The 21871-nt window shown below is 42.1% G+C and overlaps 2 protein-coding genes across 2 annotated transcripts in view; one reads left to right on the forward strand and one right to left on the reverse strand.

The window, feature by feature from the left end:
• FGFR3 (fibroblast growth factor receptor 3) overlaps positions 1-21871 on the forward strand; it is a 366177-nt gene that overhangs the window by 282593 nt on the left and 61713 nt on the right. The gene's annotated exons all lie outside the window — the stretch shown is intronic.
• POLN (DNA polymerase nu) overlaps positions 1-21871 on the reverse strand; it is a 151881-nt gene that overhangs the window by 35842 nt on the left and 94168 nt on the right. The window contains exons 15-17 of the mRNA XM_069496180.1: positions 15216-15273; positions 14063-14140; positions 12975-13089 (exon numbers count right to left, since the gene is read on the reverse strand). Of these exons, the coding sequence (XP_069352281.1) occupies positions 12975-13089; positions 14063-14140; positions 15216-15273 (251 nt within the window). The remainder of the gene's footprint in view (positions 1-12974; positions 13090-14062; positions 14141-15215; positions 15274-21871) is intronic.

Consider the following 21871-nt stretch of genomic DNA (forward strand, 5'->3'; position numbering starts at 1 on the left):
ACTGCAAAACTAGATTTCTCTCCAGCAAAAATACTCTTCAAAAATAAAGGTTGGCTGGGCGCAGTGGCTCATACCTGTAATCCTAGCACTCCGAGGAGGCTGAGGTGGGGGGATTGCTTGAGTTTAGGAATTCAAGATTAGCCTGAGCAAGAGTAAGATCCTGTCTCTACTAAAAGTAGAAAAATTCACCGGACGTGGTGGCACGCGCCTGTAGTCTCAGCTACTTGGGAAGCTGAGGCAGGAGGATCAGTTGAGCCCAGGAGTTTGAGGTCTAGTCCACTGTAGTCCAGGCGACAGAGCAAGACTCTGTCTCAAATAACATTTAAAGACAAAAACTATGATAATCTGTCACCTGCACTAAAAGCAATACTAGAGACAGAAGAAAAATAATTACACATGGAAGCACAAAGATTCAGGAAGGAATAAAGAGCTATGCAAAGGATATGGAAAAAATTAAAATGGATATACACTGTATAAAATATATCATAATGTTTTGTGTAGTTCAAATATATGTAGAATTAAAATATATTATGACAATGATACAAAACGCAGGCGGGGGAGGTAAATGGAGTGAAAATATTACATGGCCTGAGAAGTGGTAAAAGTACAACTTTATCTTATATTTTTATAAGTGAATGATGCTTATAATAATCTCTAGAGTGCTTTCTAATCAAATAATGAAAGAATATATAACTAAAAACATAATGGAGGGGAAAGTAAAATAATAAAAAATATTTAACCCAGGCTGGGTACAGTGGCTCATGCCTGTAATCCCAGCATTCTGGGAGGCTGAGGTGGGAGGATCGCTTGAGGTCAGGAGTTCAAGAACAGCCTGGGCAACATAGCGAGACCCATTCTCTAAAAAAAAAAAAAAAAATTAGCTTAGCATGGTGGCACACACCTGTAATCTCAGCTATTCAGAGGCTGAGGTGGGGGAATTGTTTGAACCCAGGAGTTGGAGGCTATAGTGAGCTATGATTATACCACTACATTCTATCCTGGGCAACAGAGCATGACCCTGTCTCTTAAAAAAAAAAAATCCAACAAAAAGACAAGAAGGGAGAGAAAAAGGAGCATAAAATAAGTGGGACAAATAGAAAACAACAGTAAAAGAAGAGATTTATACTTAAATATATATACTTACATAATTATATGTAAATGGATAAAATAACTAAAAGACAAAGACTGTACTTATAGGAAGATCAAATTAACACAGACACATAATAATGTCATGGCTAGCCTTAAAATGTCTCTTGATGAAATGAAAGAGCAAGAATCTGACCTAAAATGAAGATAAAATCTTTTTTTTTGTTTTTTGTTTTTTTGAGACAGAGTCTCACTCTGTTGCCCAAGCTAGAGTGCCGTGGCATCAGTCTAGCTCACAGCAACCTCAAACACCTGGGCTCAAGTGATCCTCCTGCCTCAGCCTCCCAAGCAGCTGGAACTACAGACACACAGCACCACACCTGGCTAATTTTTCTATTTTTTTGTAGAGATGGGTTCTTGCTCTTGCTCAGGCTGGTCTTGAACTCTTGACCTCAAGTGATCCTCCTGCCTCGGCCTCCCAAAGTGCTGGGATTACAGGTGTGAGCCATCATGCCTGACCAACATTGTAATTATTACATGTTATTAAAACTACTAGAGATAAAAAATTGTATATACAAAATGTATTAAAAAGTAGAAGATATGATTTTTTGTGGTAAAAAAGGTTATAAGAAAATATAGGAATATGGCTTTTGTTAAACAGAAAATAATTTTGCCTAGTTTAGAGGTTTTAAGAATTTTATCCTAAATTAAAAAACCAGAAAGAATGATAGATAAAACTAAATATAGAAAGTTAGAAAAAAATGGTAAAAAATTATAAAAGGTTGTAAGTGGTTTATAAAAATATTACCCTGTGGTTAAACTAATTAAGATTGTTTCAAGTTACAGTTCCATTTTATATTATCTATTCATGGATAACAGGTCAATATGTGGAAGACATACATGAGTTTGGCCTAAAAAGGTGGGACACCTCTCTTGTTTATAAGGATTTGTTTATAGGTTTTACTAAATTATCTTTTAGCTGTTTATAAGGTTTTGTTAAAATTAATTTTTAGCATCAATAATATACTAATGCAATTATCCAAAACCCCCCCAAAATAAAAAGAACCAAAAAACAGCAACAACAAAAAGAAAATACTGGAATACAAAATTGAAAGCCTTGTATTTAAACTATACTATGCTTCTAAGCCACAAATAAAGGAGCACTTTATGTCAAAAAAATATATAATAATCTACAACTTTAGTTTGATTCAGTTCACTACTGGTTTGGAATGTTTTGTGAGTACAATTAGAAATTTCCCTTCTATGGGGTCTGGAGTTGGAGAACTCCATAATCGCAGGATTTCTTGGAGCTTTACAGCTCAGCTGCCAGTTTTTCAGACCATACACAGGAGCTCTCTCTCTGTGTTACAGACCAGCTGCTAGCTTTTTGGGTTGCTGGAAAACTCACTTTGCCCTCCAGTTCCACACCAACTTTCTGCACCTTGATTTCTCCCCTACCAGAAGGTCTAGAGGGGTTTCTCAGTTCTTCTGCCCTACCCCAGCCCTTGGCAGCTCAGGGTCTGGAATACTTTGGGTTAATTTCTCTCAGCTCTCTTTCCATGCCCCAGCTTTGATGTCTACCCCTAGACACTCTGTAAAGATTTGTAGGAAAGAATTGATGAATGATATGCTCTGGAGCTGAGGCTTTTTAGAATTCTAATCTGTCATGCCAGCCCATATGTTAATTAAAAGTTTAGCTAGTTTTCTTCCCCCATCTGTAGAAGATTCTTTCTCCTCCTGCTTTCCCCCAGAGATGAGAAAATACATGGTTTCTTCTTTTCTATGAAGGGCTCATCACTTTTTGGAGTTGTATCCTCAGCTCTCTGGTAAGTTCAGAAAAACTGATTTTATAGTTTATTCATCTTAGTTTGATTGCTAGAGCAATAGTCACATCTTAACTAGAAATTCTTTAATTTTCTCATGAATTACAAATTTTAAAAAATGAAAATACCAGCCTGAGCAAGAGCGAGACCCCATCTCTACTAAAAATAGAAAGAAATTATATGGACAGCTAAAAATATATATAGAAAAAATTAGCCGGGCATGGTGGTGCATGCCTGTAGTCCCAGCTACTCGGGAGGCTGAGACAGGAGGATCGCTTAAGCCCAGGAGTTTGAGGTTGCTGTGAGCTAGGCTGACGCCACGGCACTCACTCTAGCCTGGGCAACAAAGTGAGACTCTGTCTCAAAAAAAAAAAAAAAAATGAAAATAGCCATGTTTCAGAACATCTACTCTAGTATAGGAGGGGGTGTGTATAAGGAGAAAGGTGCAGGGGAAGTCATGTTCCTTGCAAGGGGATATGGCTTGTAAACATGGCTCCTCCATCATCTGTCAGTGTGACCCAGGACCCCAAACCACAAGAACAGAGACTTTTCAGCACCTGTTAGTGGTGATCCAACAGAACTCCCCTCCAAAGCTGTTCTAATTTTTAATTTTTTTAAATTTAAATTTTAATTTTTTTTAAGGCTGGTCAAGTGAAGCAGTGGGAGTGGAGAAGGAACAAAGGAATCTGTAACTGGTTGTGATCAATTAGTTGTAAACACCACTGCACTTGGACCAACCCAAAGCTGTTCTTGGCCTTCCAGGCAGAGGACATCTCAGGTGGCCACTGGAAGTCAGCCTAGAGTACTAGAGCACACATACAATTCTCTGCAACACTAAGCTGCTGACTCAGAGGTTACTAAATCCTAGTAAAACTACTTAATGACACAGATAGAAAGTGGGACTTGATTTCATCTTTAATGGAGACATACCCAGTACTGACAAGACTGTTGGGAAATAGGCTAAGAGACGTGAAAAGTTTCAGGAGTTTTGCAGGGCTTTGCCTTGAAGGAATCTGTGGACATGTTAGTTCACAGAATAGAAGCTGTTTCCAACAAGGGAGGCATTGTCAGAGGACATTTGTAAAGCAATGTTTCTTCTTTGCTGCCAGCCATTGCCTTGAGCTTATTTGCAAGGCAGAAGCTCGGTTTGGGTCCTTGGCAGAGAAGCTGATTAAAATGGCTGCCCAACAGATAACATGCAGCTGGAACTATCCTAGACTCGAAAGCTATCAGTGCTTCACTCCTGACTACATGTGTCTGTGTTTAGAAGAAGTGGATTAGAGTAGTACACAGCCTCAGTGTTCTCATTTTATACATTTTATCTTTAATTTATATGCTCAGCTAGGTCTGTTTCTAACTGGGGCTTAACACACTTATCTTAGAAAAATTTTGTAACTGTCTGTTCTTATAGACAGAATTAGGTAAGGTTCCCCTGGAAACCTCAAAAAATGAACTATACACATAATTCTTTAACAAAAGACAACTATTTGCTGTAACAATAAATACTGATGTGGGATTTCAGTCGGGGCCTCACAGCTCATGGGAATGCTGGAGGACCCCTAACTCCCCCATCATTTAAACTGCACTTTGTCTCCATCTCAATCATTTCTCCATCTACATTATTTCTTTATTTCCTATATTTCCATAACCCTTGTGACGAACCTGCCTTGGGGCCTGTTTTGCTGGGAGAGTAGCTAACTCCCAGCACAAGACAAATGGTTGTACTTTTCTGTACAGTAAGGACAGGCTAGGTTTATGCTCAAAGGCTTATACAAACAAGGGCTTATTTCTTATTCATGAAACATGTCACAGGTCAACTGAGGCTCTGCTCCATGTCATCTGCTTTCTGTGATTTAGGAGTGTAGCCCATCCTACATCTGGAACACTGATGGTTGTCATGGCAGAAGAAGTAGCGAAAATGAGCAAGTATGTGTTGGCTCTTAAATTTTCTACCCAGCAGTAACCAACATCATTTCCATTCACATGCATTGGCTGAAGCAAGTCACAGGGGCAAGCCTGAGTCAGTGGGACAAGGAAGTAAACTCTTCCTTTAGGGAAGGATAACAAATATTTTTGAATAATAATGCAATCTGTTTGTAACCTTTCTGATTACAAATATTTGCTTTCCTCCACCTTGTATATGCAGAATTACATTTATCCCCTTATCACAGGTGACAATCCAAAGTTCCATATAATCAGGGCATCAGGCTCAAAGTCCAGGATTTTGTGATAAGTTTTCTTTTTACTTTCTTCTTTTTTTTTAGAGACAGGATTGATTTCAGTCTGTCACCCAGGCTGGAGTACAGTGGCACAATCACAGCTCACTGCAGCCTTGAACTCCTGGGCTCAAGCAATCCTCCCACCTCAGCCTCCCAAGTAACTGGGACTACAGGAATGTGCCATCACACCTGGCTAATTTTTAACTTTTTGTAGAAACAGGGTCTCACTATGGTTTCCAGGCTGGTCTCAAAGTCTTGGCCTCAAGCAATCCTACCACCTCTGTGATCATCTTTATATCAGGTCTTACTGTGGCTTCTAAGAAGGCAAGTCTTAGTTTACCAGCTGCCTCTCCACAAATGTGCTATGCAATGGTAGGACAGGGACAGAACAGCCACAATAAACACTCCATCTGGAAAGGGGTTAGAATGGGAGACACATGGCAGTCACTGGCCCACAGCAACTCTGAATTCTCTCTGGGTAGGTGTTGAAGGGGCCTTTTCTAGGGCTGGGGAAAAAAAGGATCCTTGATTAGCCCTGGAATCTGTTCCCCTGGGAGTATCTTTCTAGTCCATTGTTCTCCATAGTCTTTTGCTCCACTTTCTGAGACTTCCTTTTCTATTACTCTTCTTGGCTACTTGCAAGAAGGCATTGAAGAATGTGGTTTCCTTGGTAGATAAGTGTGTTTCCCAGACTGCTTCTTGCCTTCGTTTGAGTTTGAGCCCAAGGGTTGCTTTCAGTCTCAAATAATCACAGTCTCTTTTAACCCAGCCTGGTGGTTCTTTGGGAAGTACAACTCTCAAAAATGTAATCAGCTTCTTACTTGAGCCAGCTCCATGCACCAACAGACACACCCACAGTTCATTTAGACATGTATCCTCTCTCTAGACATCATTGCAGGCAACTTGAGTTCATCAGGAGTTTCTGGGAAAGCCACAACCTTTTACTCTCTTTTTTACCTCCCTTTTTCCAGAGCTATGTTGCCCAACTCTAAAGATTTTTGGGTGCCATCTTAATTCCTTCTGATGTGTTAATAGTAGGTATTAAGGCCACACCTTGATTAATGTGTTTTATTTTTTATTTATTTATTTATTTTTCTTGAGACAGAGTCTCGCTCTGTTGCCTGGACTAGAGTACCGTAGTGTCAGCCTAGCTCACAGCAACCTCAAACTCCTGGGCTCAAGCAATCCCTCTGCCTCAGCCTCCAGCGTAGCTGGGACTACAGGCATGTGCCACCATGCCCAGCTAATGTCTTTTTTTCTATATGTATTTTTAGCTGTCCAGATAATTTCTTTCTATTTTTTAGTAGAGACGGGGTCTCACTCTTGCTCAGGCTGGTCTCGAACTCCTGACCTCGAGCGATCCTCCCGCCTTGGCCTCTCAGAGTGCTAGGATTACAGGCGTGAGCCACCGCACCCGGCCGATTTATGTGTTTTAATTGGTCTTTGTTGCTCACATGCCTTTTCAGATTTTTCTTTTACTGATTGGAGAATCATTGATATATTCAAATGTACAAGACTCCAGCTTTCAGGAATCTCATCATTCCCTTTCATTCCTACTTGTACACAGGCCAATTCTTTTCTGAGTTTGTCTCTTTCTCACAGTGCCTTGTTACATGTAGACAACAACAATCAAAGCACACTCTGGTGTCCTGTTGGCCTACCTCTGCTCATCAGGGATAGTATTTGCCTTACAAGTTATCACAGGTGACAGTTTTATCAGACATTATACCATTTACCAAATGCCATCCTCCAGGCTCCAATAAACATCTCTTCACTGCCTGCCCTGGCCCCAGAGCCCAAGCCACATGCTTTAGGATTTGTTACAGCAGCCTTTTATAGCACCAGTCCCTGTAGATACCATGATAGGCTAGGTTATGCTACCATAATAAGTCATTCCAAAATCCTACTACTTTACAGGAAGAATAGTTTATTTCTCAACTTCACTACATTCCATCACAGGTTGGTCCACCATTCATAATGCAGGATGATGGAGCAGCCTCTATCAAAAAATTTGCCAGCCATTGTAATGGAGGGATAAGAGCTTAAGAGGACTCACATGCAATTTCTTAAAGTCTCAGGAAGGACACGTCATTTACTCGCATTTCATGAGCAAACCACATAGCCACATCTGGTGCCTGTTGGGTAGGGAATCACCATCTTCCCTGGATGTGTGCCAGATATAATATTGTCTTCCACACTTGCCTATACTTTTTTGTATATTCCTTGGGATTTTCTACATAGACAATCATGTCATCTGAAAATAGAGACAGTTTTTTTTTTTTAACCAGGGAATATCTCAGAGAAGCACCCAAGAAAGTTTTAAGCAGAAGAACTAACATATTCCACAGTGAAAAATTCTTTTAAGTTTTAGTCTGAAAATGCTGAGTTGAATGCACAGCTCATAAGAAATGTTTTTTATTTGTATTTTGTTTTTATTTGCATTTTATAAAACTTTTAGGAAACCATCTAATGAGGTGATGATATGATTACTGTGGAGAAAGAGGCCAGTCTCGAACCTCACAGTGTGGAACAGCCATGTCTTTCGTGTGCATGTGGAGTTACTAGAGCTGAGTGAGCAGCTGAGGTCTGGTCTTGCCTGATGTGCACTCCCTGGACAGGTCCCAGCTCTATGGGTCACAGGTGTTCATCTTTCAAACTGTGGCTTAATGGATGATTTCTTTGATTTCTTCTGAACTCCATTTATACAATTTTAAAGGTTTTCAAGGAAATTGTTATTCTTTGAAAATGTTACTATTAATAAACATTTCAGAATATAACATCGAATTGCCTTTTTGCTTTTTGTGTTTCAAACAAAAAGCATTGACACAAAATAAACATTTTTAAGAGTGTATTTGATCTTGCTGGTTTTTTTTTTTTCTTTTTTAATAATGTGCTATTCTAGTCCTCTGTTTGGAATCTAAAAATCATTTCCACAGCAACTAATTACAGTATAAGTCACAAACATTGGATTACTACTGCTGGTGGGGAATTAGAAACAAACATCATGAAAATATTAAAAATTCTGTAGTTTTGAAGTTCTCCCAAGAACTAATGCAGGCTAATAAAATGCAAAAAAGACACAGACAGTATCCGGTACAGATGTGAACTTCTCAAGTTGGCTTCATAGTGATTGGCTTGACATGAATCTGAAGAGAATTATTCTTCACCTTATACATTACACCTTTGTCAAAAATCAGTTGAGCATATTTGTGAGGGTCTATTTCTGGCTTTTCTGTTCCACTGATCTAGTATCTGTCTCTCTGCCAACATCATACCCTCTTGATTACTATATATTAAGTTTTCATATCAGGTGGAGTGATTCTTCCTGCTTTATTCTTCTTTGTCAAGATTTTGTTTAGCTATTATAGGGCCTGTGGCTCTTGATATGCATTTTAGAATAAGCTTGTCTATGCCTACAAAAACCTTGCTTGGGTCTTAATAGGGATTACATCAGAAACCTATAGATCAATTTAGGAGAGTTGATGTTTTTTGGATGTTGAGTCTTCCATACCATGAACATGTCTCTTAGTTTATTGATGATTTATGCCATTTCTATTTTCATTTTTTGTGTTTATCCATTTTATTTATTTTCAAAGAATCAGCTTCTTTCATTAATCTTTTCTATTTTTTTCCTATTTTCACTTTCACTTATTTCTGCTCTTGTCTTTATTATTTCATTCTTTCTGCTTAGTTTGGGTTTATCTTGCTTTTACTTTTCAAGTTTCTTAGGATAGAAACTTAGATTACTGATTTGAGATCTTTTTTTGATTTCTAATGTAAGCATTTAGTGCTATACATTTATTTACCTCTCAGTACTGTTTTAGCTGTATCCTTTGCCAAATACTTTGACAAAAATGTTTTGCTGTAACTTTGCTAACATACTTGGTTAACAACAGCCAGAGTAGTTTTGGATCCACTGAACAAAAATAATATGCTTGTGATCTATGCACAAACATGAACCTTGAATCACAGAGAGATTCTCTCATACACTATAAAAGAGAAAATCCAGGACATTTATTCCATCTAAGCACTAAGATGGAAAGCTCAAGAGTTAACCAAAAAAGCAAAATATTCTTCCTGCCTAAACAAAAATCATTTTCTATGACTTTCCATACTTCTGCAAAGAGGGAAGGGGTGTTATTAAATCTATTACATACTTTAACAATTCTATATTACTTATATCCTAACTGGAGGGAAAGTGAAAGTGAGAAAGAAGGACACCCTCTGGGAGGAAATACACAGAGAAAGGTGGGCAAGCAAAACATCTCGGGGTGCACTTGTGTTCAAGGTGTAGAGGAGGGGAAGAGACAAAGATAAAGAATAAATGTTAAGCACATGAAAAGATGCTCAACGTCATACTCATCAGGGAAATGCAAGTCAAAACTACAATGAGACACCACTTCATACTCACTACAATGGCTAGAATCAATAAGAAAGATAATAAAAAGTATTGGTGAGAAGTGGAGAAACTAAAACCCCATACACTGCTTGTGGGAGTATAAAATGGTGCAGCTACTTTGGAAAATTGTTTAGCAGTTCCTCAAAAAGTTAAACATAGTTGTCACTAAATTGTACATTTTAAATGGTTGAGATGGTAAATTTTATGTGATGGATTTTTTTACCACAGTAGAAAATGCTAAGCATAGCATTACTTTATGACTGAGCAATTCTCTCCTAAGTATTAATATATAATCAAGAGAAATTAAAACATATGTCCACACAAAAACTTGCACACAAATGTACACGTTCGTAATAGCCAAAAAGTGGAAACAACCTTAATGTCCATCAAAGGACATTTGATGAATGGATAAATACATGGAATATTATTTGCTTACTTTTATTGAAATATATAGAATATATTATTCCATATAATAGAATATTTTTCAGTCATAAAGAGGAATAAAGTACTGTTACCTCCTATGACATGGATAAACCTTGAAGATGTTTGCTTAGCAAAAGAAGCCAGACATAAAAGGTCCCATGTTGCATGATTCCATTAATGTGAAATGTCCAGAATAGGCAAACTAGAGACAGAAAGTAGATTAGTGGTTTCTAAGGGCTGGGAGCAGGGGAGAGTGGGGAGTAATGGTTAATGGATATGGGGTTTCTTTTTAGAGTGATGGAAATATTTTAGAGTTAGATAGTGGTGATGGTTACACAACCTTGTGAATGTCTAAAAAGTACAAAATTTTAACTTTAAAAGGGTGAATTTTATGGTTTGTGAATTGTATCTTGGTTTAAAAGAAATGGTGAAACCTAGAAGGGCATCTCCCCAGAAACACTGGGCACAGAGACAAAAAGAAAACCCTGGGTGGTGCCTGAGGTGGGGGTCGGTGGTGCTGCTGCACATCAGCAAAGACCCTGGAGAGCCTCTGAGTCTCCCCTCCTGGGGGCAGGTTTCTTACCTGCGGGTGCTGTCCTTGGACCTCAAGGCCAACCAACATTGAAGAAAGACAATCATTGTCTTAGATGTAAGGAGTTCTGGGCTTCAAATGGAAATAAAAGCCTAAGTACATAAAATGAAAGTTTGTTTCAAAAAGCAAGAATGATCTGGCAGTGAGAAAGCAGAGGGGATAAGTGTAGAAGTTTGTATTGCACCTAAACAACAAATGACGTCTTCAACCAGGCTGAAGACAGGATTTCCTTCCAGGGTTACCTTTAGGGCAACCCTAAGTAGTTGGTTTTTTTTTTCCCCCAGTAGAGGGGAAGGAGGAAGTCAACAAAGATATATTAACAATGCTAGAGTAAAAATGAAAAATAAAAGGGATATGGATGAAGGCTACCATAGAAGGCTGCACTGGTTGTGCACTGCACAACTCCAGAAGGAGCCATTCACACTGATGTCCAAACGTGTGGCATCACCTAAAGGTGTGAAGTGCACAATCCTGATCTTGGTGATAGAGGAGGAGAACTTCCTCCTTGAGGCAGGAGCGTTTGAAGAGTGAGAGGAGGGCACAGAGAGACACTGAGGCAGAGTGTGAGGGAACTCAGGAGCTCAGATCTGAGCCCTCTACTTGTCATTTAAGTAGAGGGGAGGAACTCTTTTAGACTGAGAGAAGGGTAGACATTTGCAGATCAAAAAGTCTGGAGCACAAGACAGGAGGCTGAGAACATTAGTCCCTCTCAACCAGATGACTCCAATTTCTCGTGGACTCAGTCGCCACCACTTTGACTTTCTCCAGCACCTTGTGGGTAGGAGATAAGTGAACAGACTGTGGGGACCAGGGAGAAGTCAAAGGAACCCAAAGTCTTAATGGGGTCACCAGTGGGGCTGAGCCGGGAGATGAAAGGGTCCGTGGGTGTCTTCACCTACCCGGGGATCCATCCCAGGGCATTACTGAGTGCCCGGGAGTGCGGGGGCTGACACGGTCAGGGCGTGCTCGCAGTTCACAGTGGGGCGCAGGCTAAGTGACAGAGAGATGCTGGGAGGAGGGCAGCGGCCACGCCAGGACCAGGCCAGTGAGGACCATGCGGGGATCTGGGGTAATCAGAGGTGGGGCGCTCAATCCAAGAGAGGACCCTGGCCAAGGTGAAGGCCACGCGCGTGAAAGGACATCGTTGCAGAGGGTCAGGTGCAGGGACGGAGGCGGGCAGAGGACAGCCGTGCAGAGGAAGGCCCTGGAGGCAGGGCGGTACGGACTGCACAGCTCCAGCTGGACTTTGAGATGCCCTCAGCGCTGCCGTGTGCTGCGCTCCTCGCCTCCGCCAGGCACAGCACCGCTTCTCGTGTTGGCAAACATTTCGTTATTCTTTGTTTTTCTCACTTTCCCCGCTGTCGCCATCACAAACACAATTTTCACTGCTACTTTTTAAAGTCTGGCTCCGTGTATAGCGACTTTGTCCTCTGCTGCCTTTACATAAAATATTTCTTCCTGAATTTTATTATTCAAATAAGTTTGGTGATGGTGGTCTTTTCGGAAAGGAGATGTTTTCTGATCCAAAGGAAAGTCTGAGTTCTGTGCTGTTAACCCACTTATCAACACTCTCCGAGTCCCCACCGCTGTGAGGCTGGGCGAGGGGATTTGCAGACGCGGCGCGCGAGTGTGCTAGCGAAGCGCAGCGGCTTGAGAGCACAGGGCCCACCCAGGTGTGGGTGAGGCGCAGACAGCCTTCCCGCCCACTTCCTGAGGGTGAACGGAGGGAGGGGAGAGTCCCAAGGCGAGGGCAGGCGGGGCAGGGACCTTGGGACAGTCCACCCTGCCCCTTCTCCTCCCCCTCTAGCAGATTCCTGCTCTGCCAGGGCAGCGATGTACCCAGCCCAGGTGAAAACCCCAATTACAACCATCCATTCCTCTTTGTTCCAGAGTGTAACCTACCGCCTGGGGAAGGAGGGGTGTGGCCGCTCTCCGCAGCGAGAGCACCAACGCCAGGAGGAAGGAGAGCCAATGTCCTAACAGTAAAGACGCAGAAAGAAAGAAGGGCCTCTGACAACACTGCCGAGCCGCCCAACACCACCCGAGGCCACCTGCCTGTCTGCCGGAGTGTGAGCCGTGGGCAGGGACTGCCCCGCAGCCCAGAGCGCTGGGCAGCCACCCGCCCAGCGGAGCGCCCCGCTGTGCTCTCCGCCTCCGGGCGCTCACCTGGAGGAGGCTCGTTTTGACACCATTTCTATTACTAATACATTCTCTAGCGATTGACTTCTTTTTTTAGCGGGGAAGAACCATCAGCTCCTCCATTATTAGGAGACTCTGGCATCCTGGTTGTCTACTCTTCTTTTCAACATGATTAACTACTAGAGAAAAACATGTAATTTCTGCCTTTTGAAAACAGCCTTGGAATGACCTCAGGCTTTTAAAATCATGTCGACATTCCTGCAGATCTGATAACCTGAGCGCATGCATCTTACCACTGTGAAGTCAGAGTAGAAAACACATCATCTCTTTCAGATTCCTGGAATAACTTCAAAAGTTCTGGATCCCCAGATAAATGTGCAAGAATGCGTAATTCAATCTGCGAAAAGTCTGTTAGAGAGAGTTCTGCATTAATTCAGAATTTACCAAGGGTGGCCCTCATTGTTGCTCCTCCTGCCCCATCTCAGACTTTCCTCCCCTGTGCTGGTCAAGGTCAACATCCCCACCTCCTATTGGCCAGGGTCCTACCGCCTCAGTGTCACCAGCCATTCCCCGGGTTTGCACATCTTCTCTACCTCCTGCAGGCCAGCAAGGCCTCCAGGGTAGGCTGTATTCATTCGTTTGTTCATTGGTTCATTGTGTACATCAAAATTTTAGAAAGGGCATACTATGTGCCAGGCTCTGTGCTTGGGATATGTTAGTGAACGAAATAGACAAAATTGCCTTCCCCGTTGGAGCTTACATTCTAGGAGAAGACAACTTGAATAAATTATTTGGTATGTTAGAAGGGGAGAAATGAAATGGAAGAGTTCAATGAAGGTGAGGAGGTTCAGGAGTGTGTGTGTATGTGTGTGTGTCTGTGTGTAGGGAAGTTGCTGTTATAAATAGGGTAATCAGGCACCCTATTACAGGCCTTGCCAAGATAGTAACATTTAGGAAAGGCACGGAGGCAGTGAAGAAGGTGCCAGGATGGCATCTGGGGAAGAGGCATGGCTTGGGCAGGGGCCTGAGGTGGACAGGCTGTCATGGGGAGGAGGACCAGAGCAGACAGTGAGGCCACAGAGAGTGTGCTAGGCAGAGAGCAGTGGGAGCAAAGACAGGGAGGAGAGGGGCAGATTGAGCAGGACCATGCAGGGCTATGTGGAATTTTGATGTGGTGAGGTGAAGGGGCCCTGGAAGTAAAAGACCTGTTATTATTTGCTGTGCATAAGAAATCTTTGTTTCGTATAAATCTTTGCCTTAGGAATTATTTGAAAGAATGAGTTCTACAGGTACCTTTGAATTATTTAATTTCTAAATGTTTGAAAACACATAAAGAGAGCTACCTTGACCATTTCGTCCCTCCAGCACTGCATGCACATACCTGCTGCTAGGAAGGTGTGGCCTTTGGACGAAACAAACATGGCCCTTGGGGAGATCGTGAGAATCTCGTCTTCTTTACCTGAATTGTTATTTCAAAAGCACTTGGTGAATTTGGTCATTTGGTCATGAGCTGACTCATAGCTATTCCTCAATACAAAATTATTTTAATATCATTCTGAGGTCAAGTCTAGATTTTTAGTTTTTCTGAATATTATTAATGTAATTTTAAAATAACATATTACTACTAAAAGTTAACTAGATTTTCTGGTATTAAAATTTTCTGTTCTGTCTAGAATTTTTAATGAAGAAAGACAAATCAAATATTGACAATTGAATGCATTCCAGTAAAAACAATCTGTAGCCTTTGAGCCTTATTAGAAGATCTACGGGGGAAGCACACTGCGAATCCCCACAGATGTCTTCAAGAGCATGGGGACCAAGCTGCTCATGATCACACTCCATAGGCCCTGTTTAGCATGACTGTGCATTTTAAAAATGACTTCTCACCATGCTCCACTGTTTTCCCAGGACCTCCTGGTGCATCAGTGCCCAGAGCAAGGGGCAGGAGCATCCCCACCAAGGGTGCAGGTGTGGGTTGGAAATGGGCCACAGAATGCTCCTTTGCTCAGATCTGAACTTTGTCTTTTTTAGAAAAGTGACCATCAGCTGAGCCTTGGAGGAGCTCTTGAGCCCATGAGTTCCAGGCTGCAGTGAGCTATGAGTGCACCACTGTTGCACTCCAGCCTGGGTGACAGAGTGAGACCCTGTCTCTTAAAAAAAAAAAAAAAAAAAAGTAAAGAGTGTTAGTGTGTTTCTATAAACATTTCCAGTAATTTTCAGACTTTAATAAAAGCCAGTGCTATTGTATGTTTGTTTGTTCTTTATTGGGAAGTTGGTGGGGGAGAGATGGCAGGAGGGAAGCTACTTCCGTCGTATAATTATCATCTATTTTCACTTGTAAACTGCTAAAAGGGAGGCACCATATCACTTTAGCTGTTTTTTGTTTTCAATATATATTTAAATCCTGGTCATGCAAATACAGAGAACTTCAGGAAAGTAAAGCAGTTAGGTATATAGAAAAATGATGATAAACACTTCTAGGTTTTCAAAAAGTGGTATCCAAGATTTTAGCAAGATAGAAAAAAATGAGTTACCTTTAAAATTTCGAGGTTTCTTAATTTGAATTGGGTGCTTGGAAATACCTTGGATATTCTGTTAATAAGAGAATAGCTTTAATTGGAATATCTACTCTTAAATTAATCTGTACCATTTAAGAGTATTTAAAATATATCATATTTTATTAAACATTAACAAAATAAGTAATGTCAATGTATCACACATAAGCATATCAATATTTAATACAACTGTCTAATATTGAAACATAATTTTGGTGGACACATCACTAAGTATGGTCACCAGATTTGAGAACAATTCTTTTTGACTCTAGCCTGTGTGACAGTTATCATAATTATATACAATAATTTTTTTTTTTTCAGACAGAGTCTCGCTCTGTTGCCTGGGCTAGAGTGCAGTGGCATCATTATAACTCACTGCAACCTCAAACTCCTGGGCTTAAGTGATCCTCCTCCCTCAGCCTCCTAAGTAGCTGGGACTACAGGCATGTACCAACATGCCTGGCTAATTTTTCAATTTTTTATAGAGATGGGATCTCACTATGTTGCCTAGACTGTTCTCAAACTCCTGGACTCAAGCGATCCTCCACCTTGGCTTCCCAAAGTACTGGGATTACAGGTGTGAGTCACTGCCACAGTTGAGTTGGGATTGCATTTCTGAGAGATTCTCCTGGCTGGAAAGATGGAGGACTAGGAGTGGAGTTGGGAAGGCCTGCACCAAGGTGAGTGGGTCACTAGGGTGGGGATGGGCCACTGCAGGAAGCCCAAGGGCCTAGTGACCAGGGGGGTCCACAGGGTTCTGGCCTTTGTGACCAGATGAATCAAGGAACCCACATGGGGAGCTCAAAGATGCACATTTGGCTTTAAAATGGTGAAACTGTTAGGTAGATGGTGAGGGACTCTGGGTCTCCTAAGGATGAAAGTGGGTGCTGTTGCCCCCATCTTATTCCTGCCCCACCCTAATCTCACTAGCAACTGCCATACCTGGGGGAGGAGGGAATACCCTACGAGTCTGCCAATCATAACTTAGCATGCCAGCTACAAAAGACTGCAGAGGACTCTCTAACCCATGGGCCAAGCAGCATGGGTATCATAGAGTCTGGAAATTGACCTAGAACAACCTGCATGCGTAGTTAAAGACTCAGGTCATGTGAATTCCAACTGTCCCATCAAAGTGGCTCCATGGTAACCTCTGAACCACGAGGGAGTCTGCGCACTATAAAACAGGATGCACACCGTAACCAGGCCCTTTTTGTACCCTTCCTTCTGCTCTCCTTTTGTTGTGATAATGGGCCTGGTCATCATCTGTAGTGTATGTACCATGCTCTGTAAACCTGTATCATGCTCTTGCCCTATAATCCTATCTCTTTCTCCTTAATAAATCTTGTTTTCATGCTTGCCTTACTGTGGCACGTCTGGTCATTCTTCAGCCACAAGTGCGTCAAGAACTCACATTTTCAGACTAAAACCTGACAAAATCATGGCATCTTTTTTGTGCATTTGGTTTGAGGTTCTTGAAGGAAAGTTGAATGAAGAAAGATTTACATGCGTGTGACAGCTGCCAGTAAAGGAGGCACTTGTGCAGAGTGCTCCGAGGAGAAAGGAGGAACACGCCCGACTACAATGTCCTGGGCAGACGGAGAAGAGTCCACTTCTCTGGGAAGGGGCCAAACCCCCATGGTCACTGAGGGAGGGGAGACCACTCTGAGCTGGGAGGAGTGCCGAGCCAAGTTGGGTCACCACAGGGGCAGAGTAGAGGTGGTACGGAGCAGAGGAAACCACCAGGCCACCAGCGGGAAGCCTGAGTCTCTGGTGAGCAGGGAAGGCTGGAGCCTGCAGTTGCTGTCCTGGGGCACTGTGACTTACAGAGAAAAGGAGCCATTTTCTCAGGACCTCTTGAGATAGCTTCCCAGGGCCATGGTCACTCATGTTCAGCTCAGAATAAACTTCTTTAAATTATTTTACTGAGTTTGGTTTTTTCCATTAACAAGACAAATATCAGTGAGCATGGCCCAGGGATTCACAAATCCAAGAAAGCTGTAGTAAGTGGTCTTGAGGCAGCTGGGTTACAGTTTGGTTTTACACATTTTAGGGAGACAGGAATTGCAGATAAAATCATAAATCAATACATGGAAGGAATACATTGGTTTGGACTGAAAAAGTGTGACATCTCAAAACAGGGGCCCACAGGTTACAGGTGGGTTCAGAAATTCTTTAATTTATAATTGGTTAAAGAAATAAACCTTTGTCTAAATGCTTGGAATCAGTAGAAAGGATGTTTTAAGTTAAGATAAGGAAGTCCGTTAATCAGAGAGCAAACCACAACATACTGACTCGGAGTGATCTGTAAGCAAACTGAAGGCCTGCAGGCGTGAATTAACCTTTGCTTGGCATGGCCTTAGGTCCTGTTTATATTTTGGTATCTTATTGCCACAAAAGTGTGTTTTGTCAGTCTTCTGATCTCTTTTTTTTTTTTTTTTTTTGAGACAGAGTCTCACTCTGTTGCCCAGGCTAGAGTGAGTGCCGTGGCGTCAGCCTAGCTCACAGCAACCTCAAACTCCTGAGCTCAAGGGATCCTCCTGTCTCAGCCTCCCGAGTAGCTGGGACTACAGGCATGCGCCACCATGCCCGGCTAATTTTTTCTATATATTTTTAGCTGTCCATATAATTTCTTTCTATTCTTAGTAGAGATGGGGTCTCGCTCTTGCTCAGGCTGGTCTCGAACTCCTGAGCTCAAACGATCCGCCCACCTCGGCCTCCCAGAGTGCTAGGATTACAGGCGTGAGCCACCGCGCCCAGCCCTGATCTCTATTTTAATATGCTGGACTAAACTCTAAAAGGGAGGGGATATAACAAGCCATGCAGATTTAGCACCACCATTGAAACCATTTGAAACCATTATATGATTTATGAACATTTTGCTAATACAGTTTTTGACAGATGTTTATAGTACATAGGAGGGACATTCATTAGCAAAGCAGAAAAACAACATACAACAGTGTAAATACCTTGATTAGAATTATTTCAAAATAGCTATTTAATGAAAATAGAGCTTAAATGTTATATCAGGAAAGCAAGGCCTCTTCTTCACATGTGGTGCAGTTTGTACCCTGAAGAAAAATTTTATAAGACTCTTCATCAAATAATAACTTATGAATGGCTTGTGCTTTGGAAGACAGAATATAACACTTCCTATTAGAATTTTTTTAAAAAGTAATAAACAGCTCTTTTACCTTTTTTTGGCACATTCAAAGGGATATTAAATTAATCTTATCTCATAGAGTAGGCTTAAAATTTGTAACTTTTATTTTTGCTGATGGCAGGAAAAAAATAATCTTGGTACTTGTGGAGGGATACTGTCTGTTTGGGGCCATGCAACACTCTCTTTTCCTTTTTCTTTAGAAAATAGCACTCAGATTTTCGTTAAGTTCCCCCCGCCCCCCACCTTTAAGCCAGCCAGCAGATCTCATCTCCATGCCACAGAGATGCAGGGAGATGCCTGCTAAGGGCATCTGTGAGAGGTGCTTCCTCCTACTTTCATGGAAGCTGCGTGGAAGGACACTTTTCATTCCCACTGGAGATAAACTAAGCAAGCAGCTCTGAGGTCTGCTGGGACTATGTACTATCTGTCTCTGATACCAAGCAGGGACCCCTCTGGGGGGCCTGCCAGGCCCCCTAAGCGTAGAAATACAGGAAAATCCTGAGGTTTTTTTCAGGGCAAGTTCTAGGCACCTGGCTAACCTTGAAAAGTGAACAGGCAACCTGATGAGAACAATGGCCCTCCACGCAATCCAGAGTCAGGAGGTGTTCTGGTTCCCTCTAGAAACTAAAAGGTGGCATCTTAACATGTTCTTGAATTGTTTTTCAGGAACCCCCACCAGATGGAAAATGCAGATAAGGGGAACAAAGCAATTGAACTTACTCTGACTGCCATTCTTTGTTCTAAATTTCCCCCAAAGGGCCTGTCACACCCACCTTAATATTCTTTTCTGCTAATCCAAGAATCTCTGAATCTACCTGTGCCCTCCACCCACCCCACTTCAGGATATCTCACCTTTTTGGGCCAGGCCTACCTGAAATGTAAAAACCTTGGCTTGTAAGCCATTGGGGAGTTAGAGTTTTAAGTGTTAGCTGCTCATTCTCCTTGCATGGCACCCTGCAAATAAAGCCTCCTGCTATTACTGCAACTCTTAGCTCCAGTGTCTGGCTTTACTGCACTGGGTGAGCTGACCCCTGTTTGGTTTAATAATATCTCAGGACAATGAGGGGAGATCTACGTGAAAGATGAGGCTGAGAAAAGGGATGAAAGAAACTGGGTCAGCCCATATAACTTCAGCTGCCAGATCAAACCTTTCCTGAAGTCAGCCCTTCCTTAGACTTTGTAAAGGAAAATAAAAATCTCAGGACCACCGCCTCAACTCTTTATGCAAAAACAAAGATCAAGCCTGGAGGCTGAGTCCTGCAATACCCTCTTCCAAGGGAACAGCTGTTTTTTTTTTTTTGTTTTTTGTTTTTAAATGAATTCATATACTTTAATTTTAAAGCTATGAGCTACTCACTAACAAAGATGACTTTCTCTAACTTCATACAATGTCTCATGCATAATACTAAGGAATTTATCTCAGCAATGAATTTATGGCATTAGGGGAGAACTGCCTATTTGTCATAATTCAGTACATAAGAAAAAAGGGAAGATGTCTGGTGATTTAAAGACACCCCCAAATAGGCTTTAACTTGAATACCTGGTAGAGAGTTACTAATTGATCACCTATAAATTCTGTATAAAGATTCTTTAAGAAATTTTTATGGATACATAATATTTGTACATATTTATGGGGTATATATGATATTTTTTTTGTTTGTTTGTTTTTTTTTTCTTTTTTTTTTTTAATTTTACAGAATCAAAGAGTCTAACAGTATATCTTGTTAGATACAGTATGTCCTCATAATGTATACATTATTTCTTGTACAATGATATGAAATAATATGGGAAATATTCATGATAAATTATTAAGTGAACAGTGCAAGTTAAAAACAATAGTTTCATATTTTTTTCCCCACCCCCCCTTTCCCGAGTCAGCACCTTCAAGTGTTACCACTCCCCAAACGGTGCGCAATGCACTCATTGTGTAGGCATACCCCCATCCCCTCCCCCACCCCCCGGGAACAGCTGTTAGTAACATTATGCATTAGCCAGATCTCCACGGAAAGACAAACGGCATCTAAGAGGACTGCCCCCACAGACCATTCATAAGGAAATTCCTTGCTGGCCTCCCACAAACAAGGATATGCAAATTGTAACTTTAGGTCTCCAGGTTAAGTCTAACTCCTAAAACTAATAATGTCGATTATAAGTTTATCTTCCCAGGTATGGAACAGAGATAAGATGAGATCAATCATTCCTCCACCCACCCAGGGACATCTACATTAGAGATTCTTCCTTTAGTCCCTTTTCCTCTTCATTCACCTTACCTTATGTAAAATGTGGATTTCCTGGGCCTCACAAGAATGTAAGCATTTGCTTCACTGCCCACCTCCTCCTCCTTTTTCTTTCTGTATGCCCTTTCCCCTTAAATACTGAAGTTCCCAAATTCCCCTCTGGAAAAAGCAAAGATGTATCTGTGGTTTATGTTTTTCTGGCATCTTTGGTTTGTGTTTTTCCAGATGCATCCTCAAACTTCAGCTTAATAAATCTCCATTGATTGAGATCTTTCTTTGCTTTAGTCACTTATTTTGTGTTGTCAACTTCTAAGTCAGGGAAGCTGAGATATATCCTTAATTCTTTAGATCAGTTTGAATTTGGTTTTCTATTACCTGTACCTGAAAGTCCTTGAGTGAACGCAGGGATTGGTGATGTTTTAAACCCTAATTTACACATGTGGGGAACAGCACCCCATCAGCATGGCTGACCCAGACTTCTACCGCTCTCCCCTGTCATTCTCCCTCCACTCGCTCTCCTCCTTCCCAAGGTGCTGTCTGGGGTGGTGGGTAATGAGGGGAGCCTACATACCACCATGGCACCAGCAGGGAGGGGCCTGTGTCACCAGCTGTGGCTGCCCTGCCCTATCTGCTTCTGCTGGTGAAGTGTCCGGGAAAGACCGTCATCTGTACTCTCAGCACAGCCAGCGTCCGATGTCCCTCTTCTGCTGACTTGGCCCTGGCGGTGGCTCTGGTGACACTGATATCTCCTGAATCTCAGCTGTATCCTCCCTGTGGACCAGGCCTTGGACTGTCCATCTCACAGCTCCCCTCATGGTCCAGGCAGCACAGAATCCAGGGGCCACAGGAGCTCCCAACCCCATCTCGTGCCTGTGGTGCCCATGGAGACTTCGAGGGAGAGAGCAGCTTCAGGCCCTCTCTGCCCAAACACCAAGTGTTAGCCTGGCACCCCTGAAAGCCTCAGTGCCTATGTATCGTACAGCCTGTGGGGGACTGCATTCCCCTCTCTGGCTTTCTGTCCCTACTTTGGTTTCTGACTCAGAAGGGCCAGAGTCAGTGTCTTTTGGAGACACTCACACTGCTGCACTCTGGGTTCTGTTCTCCTGCTCTCCCGCTCAGCAACTCTTCCCAGCCCAGAGGAGTTGCCGTCTCCTTCTGGTGAAGTGAACTACCCATCGCATCTTGTATCCTCTCTACTCAATGGCTTTCTTTATAATGTTAAACTCTGAAAATACAAG

The sequence above is a fragment of the Eulemur rufifrons genome, chromosome 20, assembly GCF_041146395.1.
Source record: "Eulemur rufifrons isolate Redbay chromosome 20, OSU_ERuf_1, whole genome shotgun sequence".
NCBI classification, from domain to species: domain Eukaryota; kingdom Metazoa; phylum Chordata; class Mammalia; order Primates; family Lemuridae; genus Eulemur; species Eulemur rufifrons.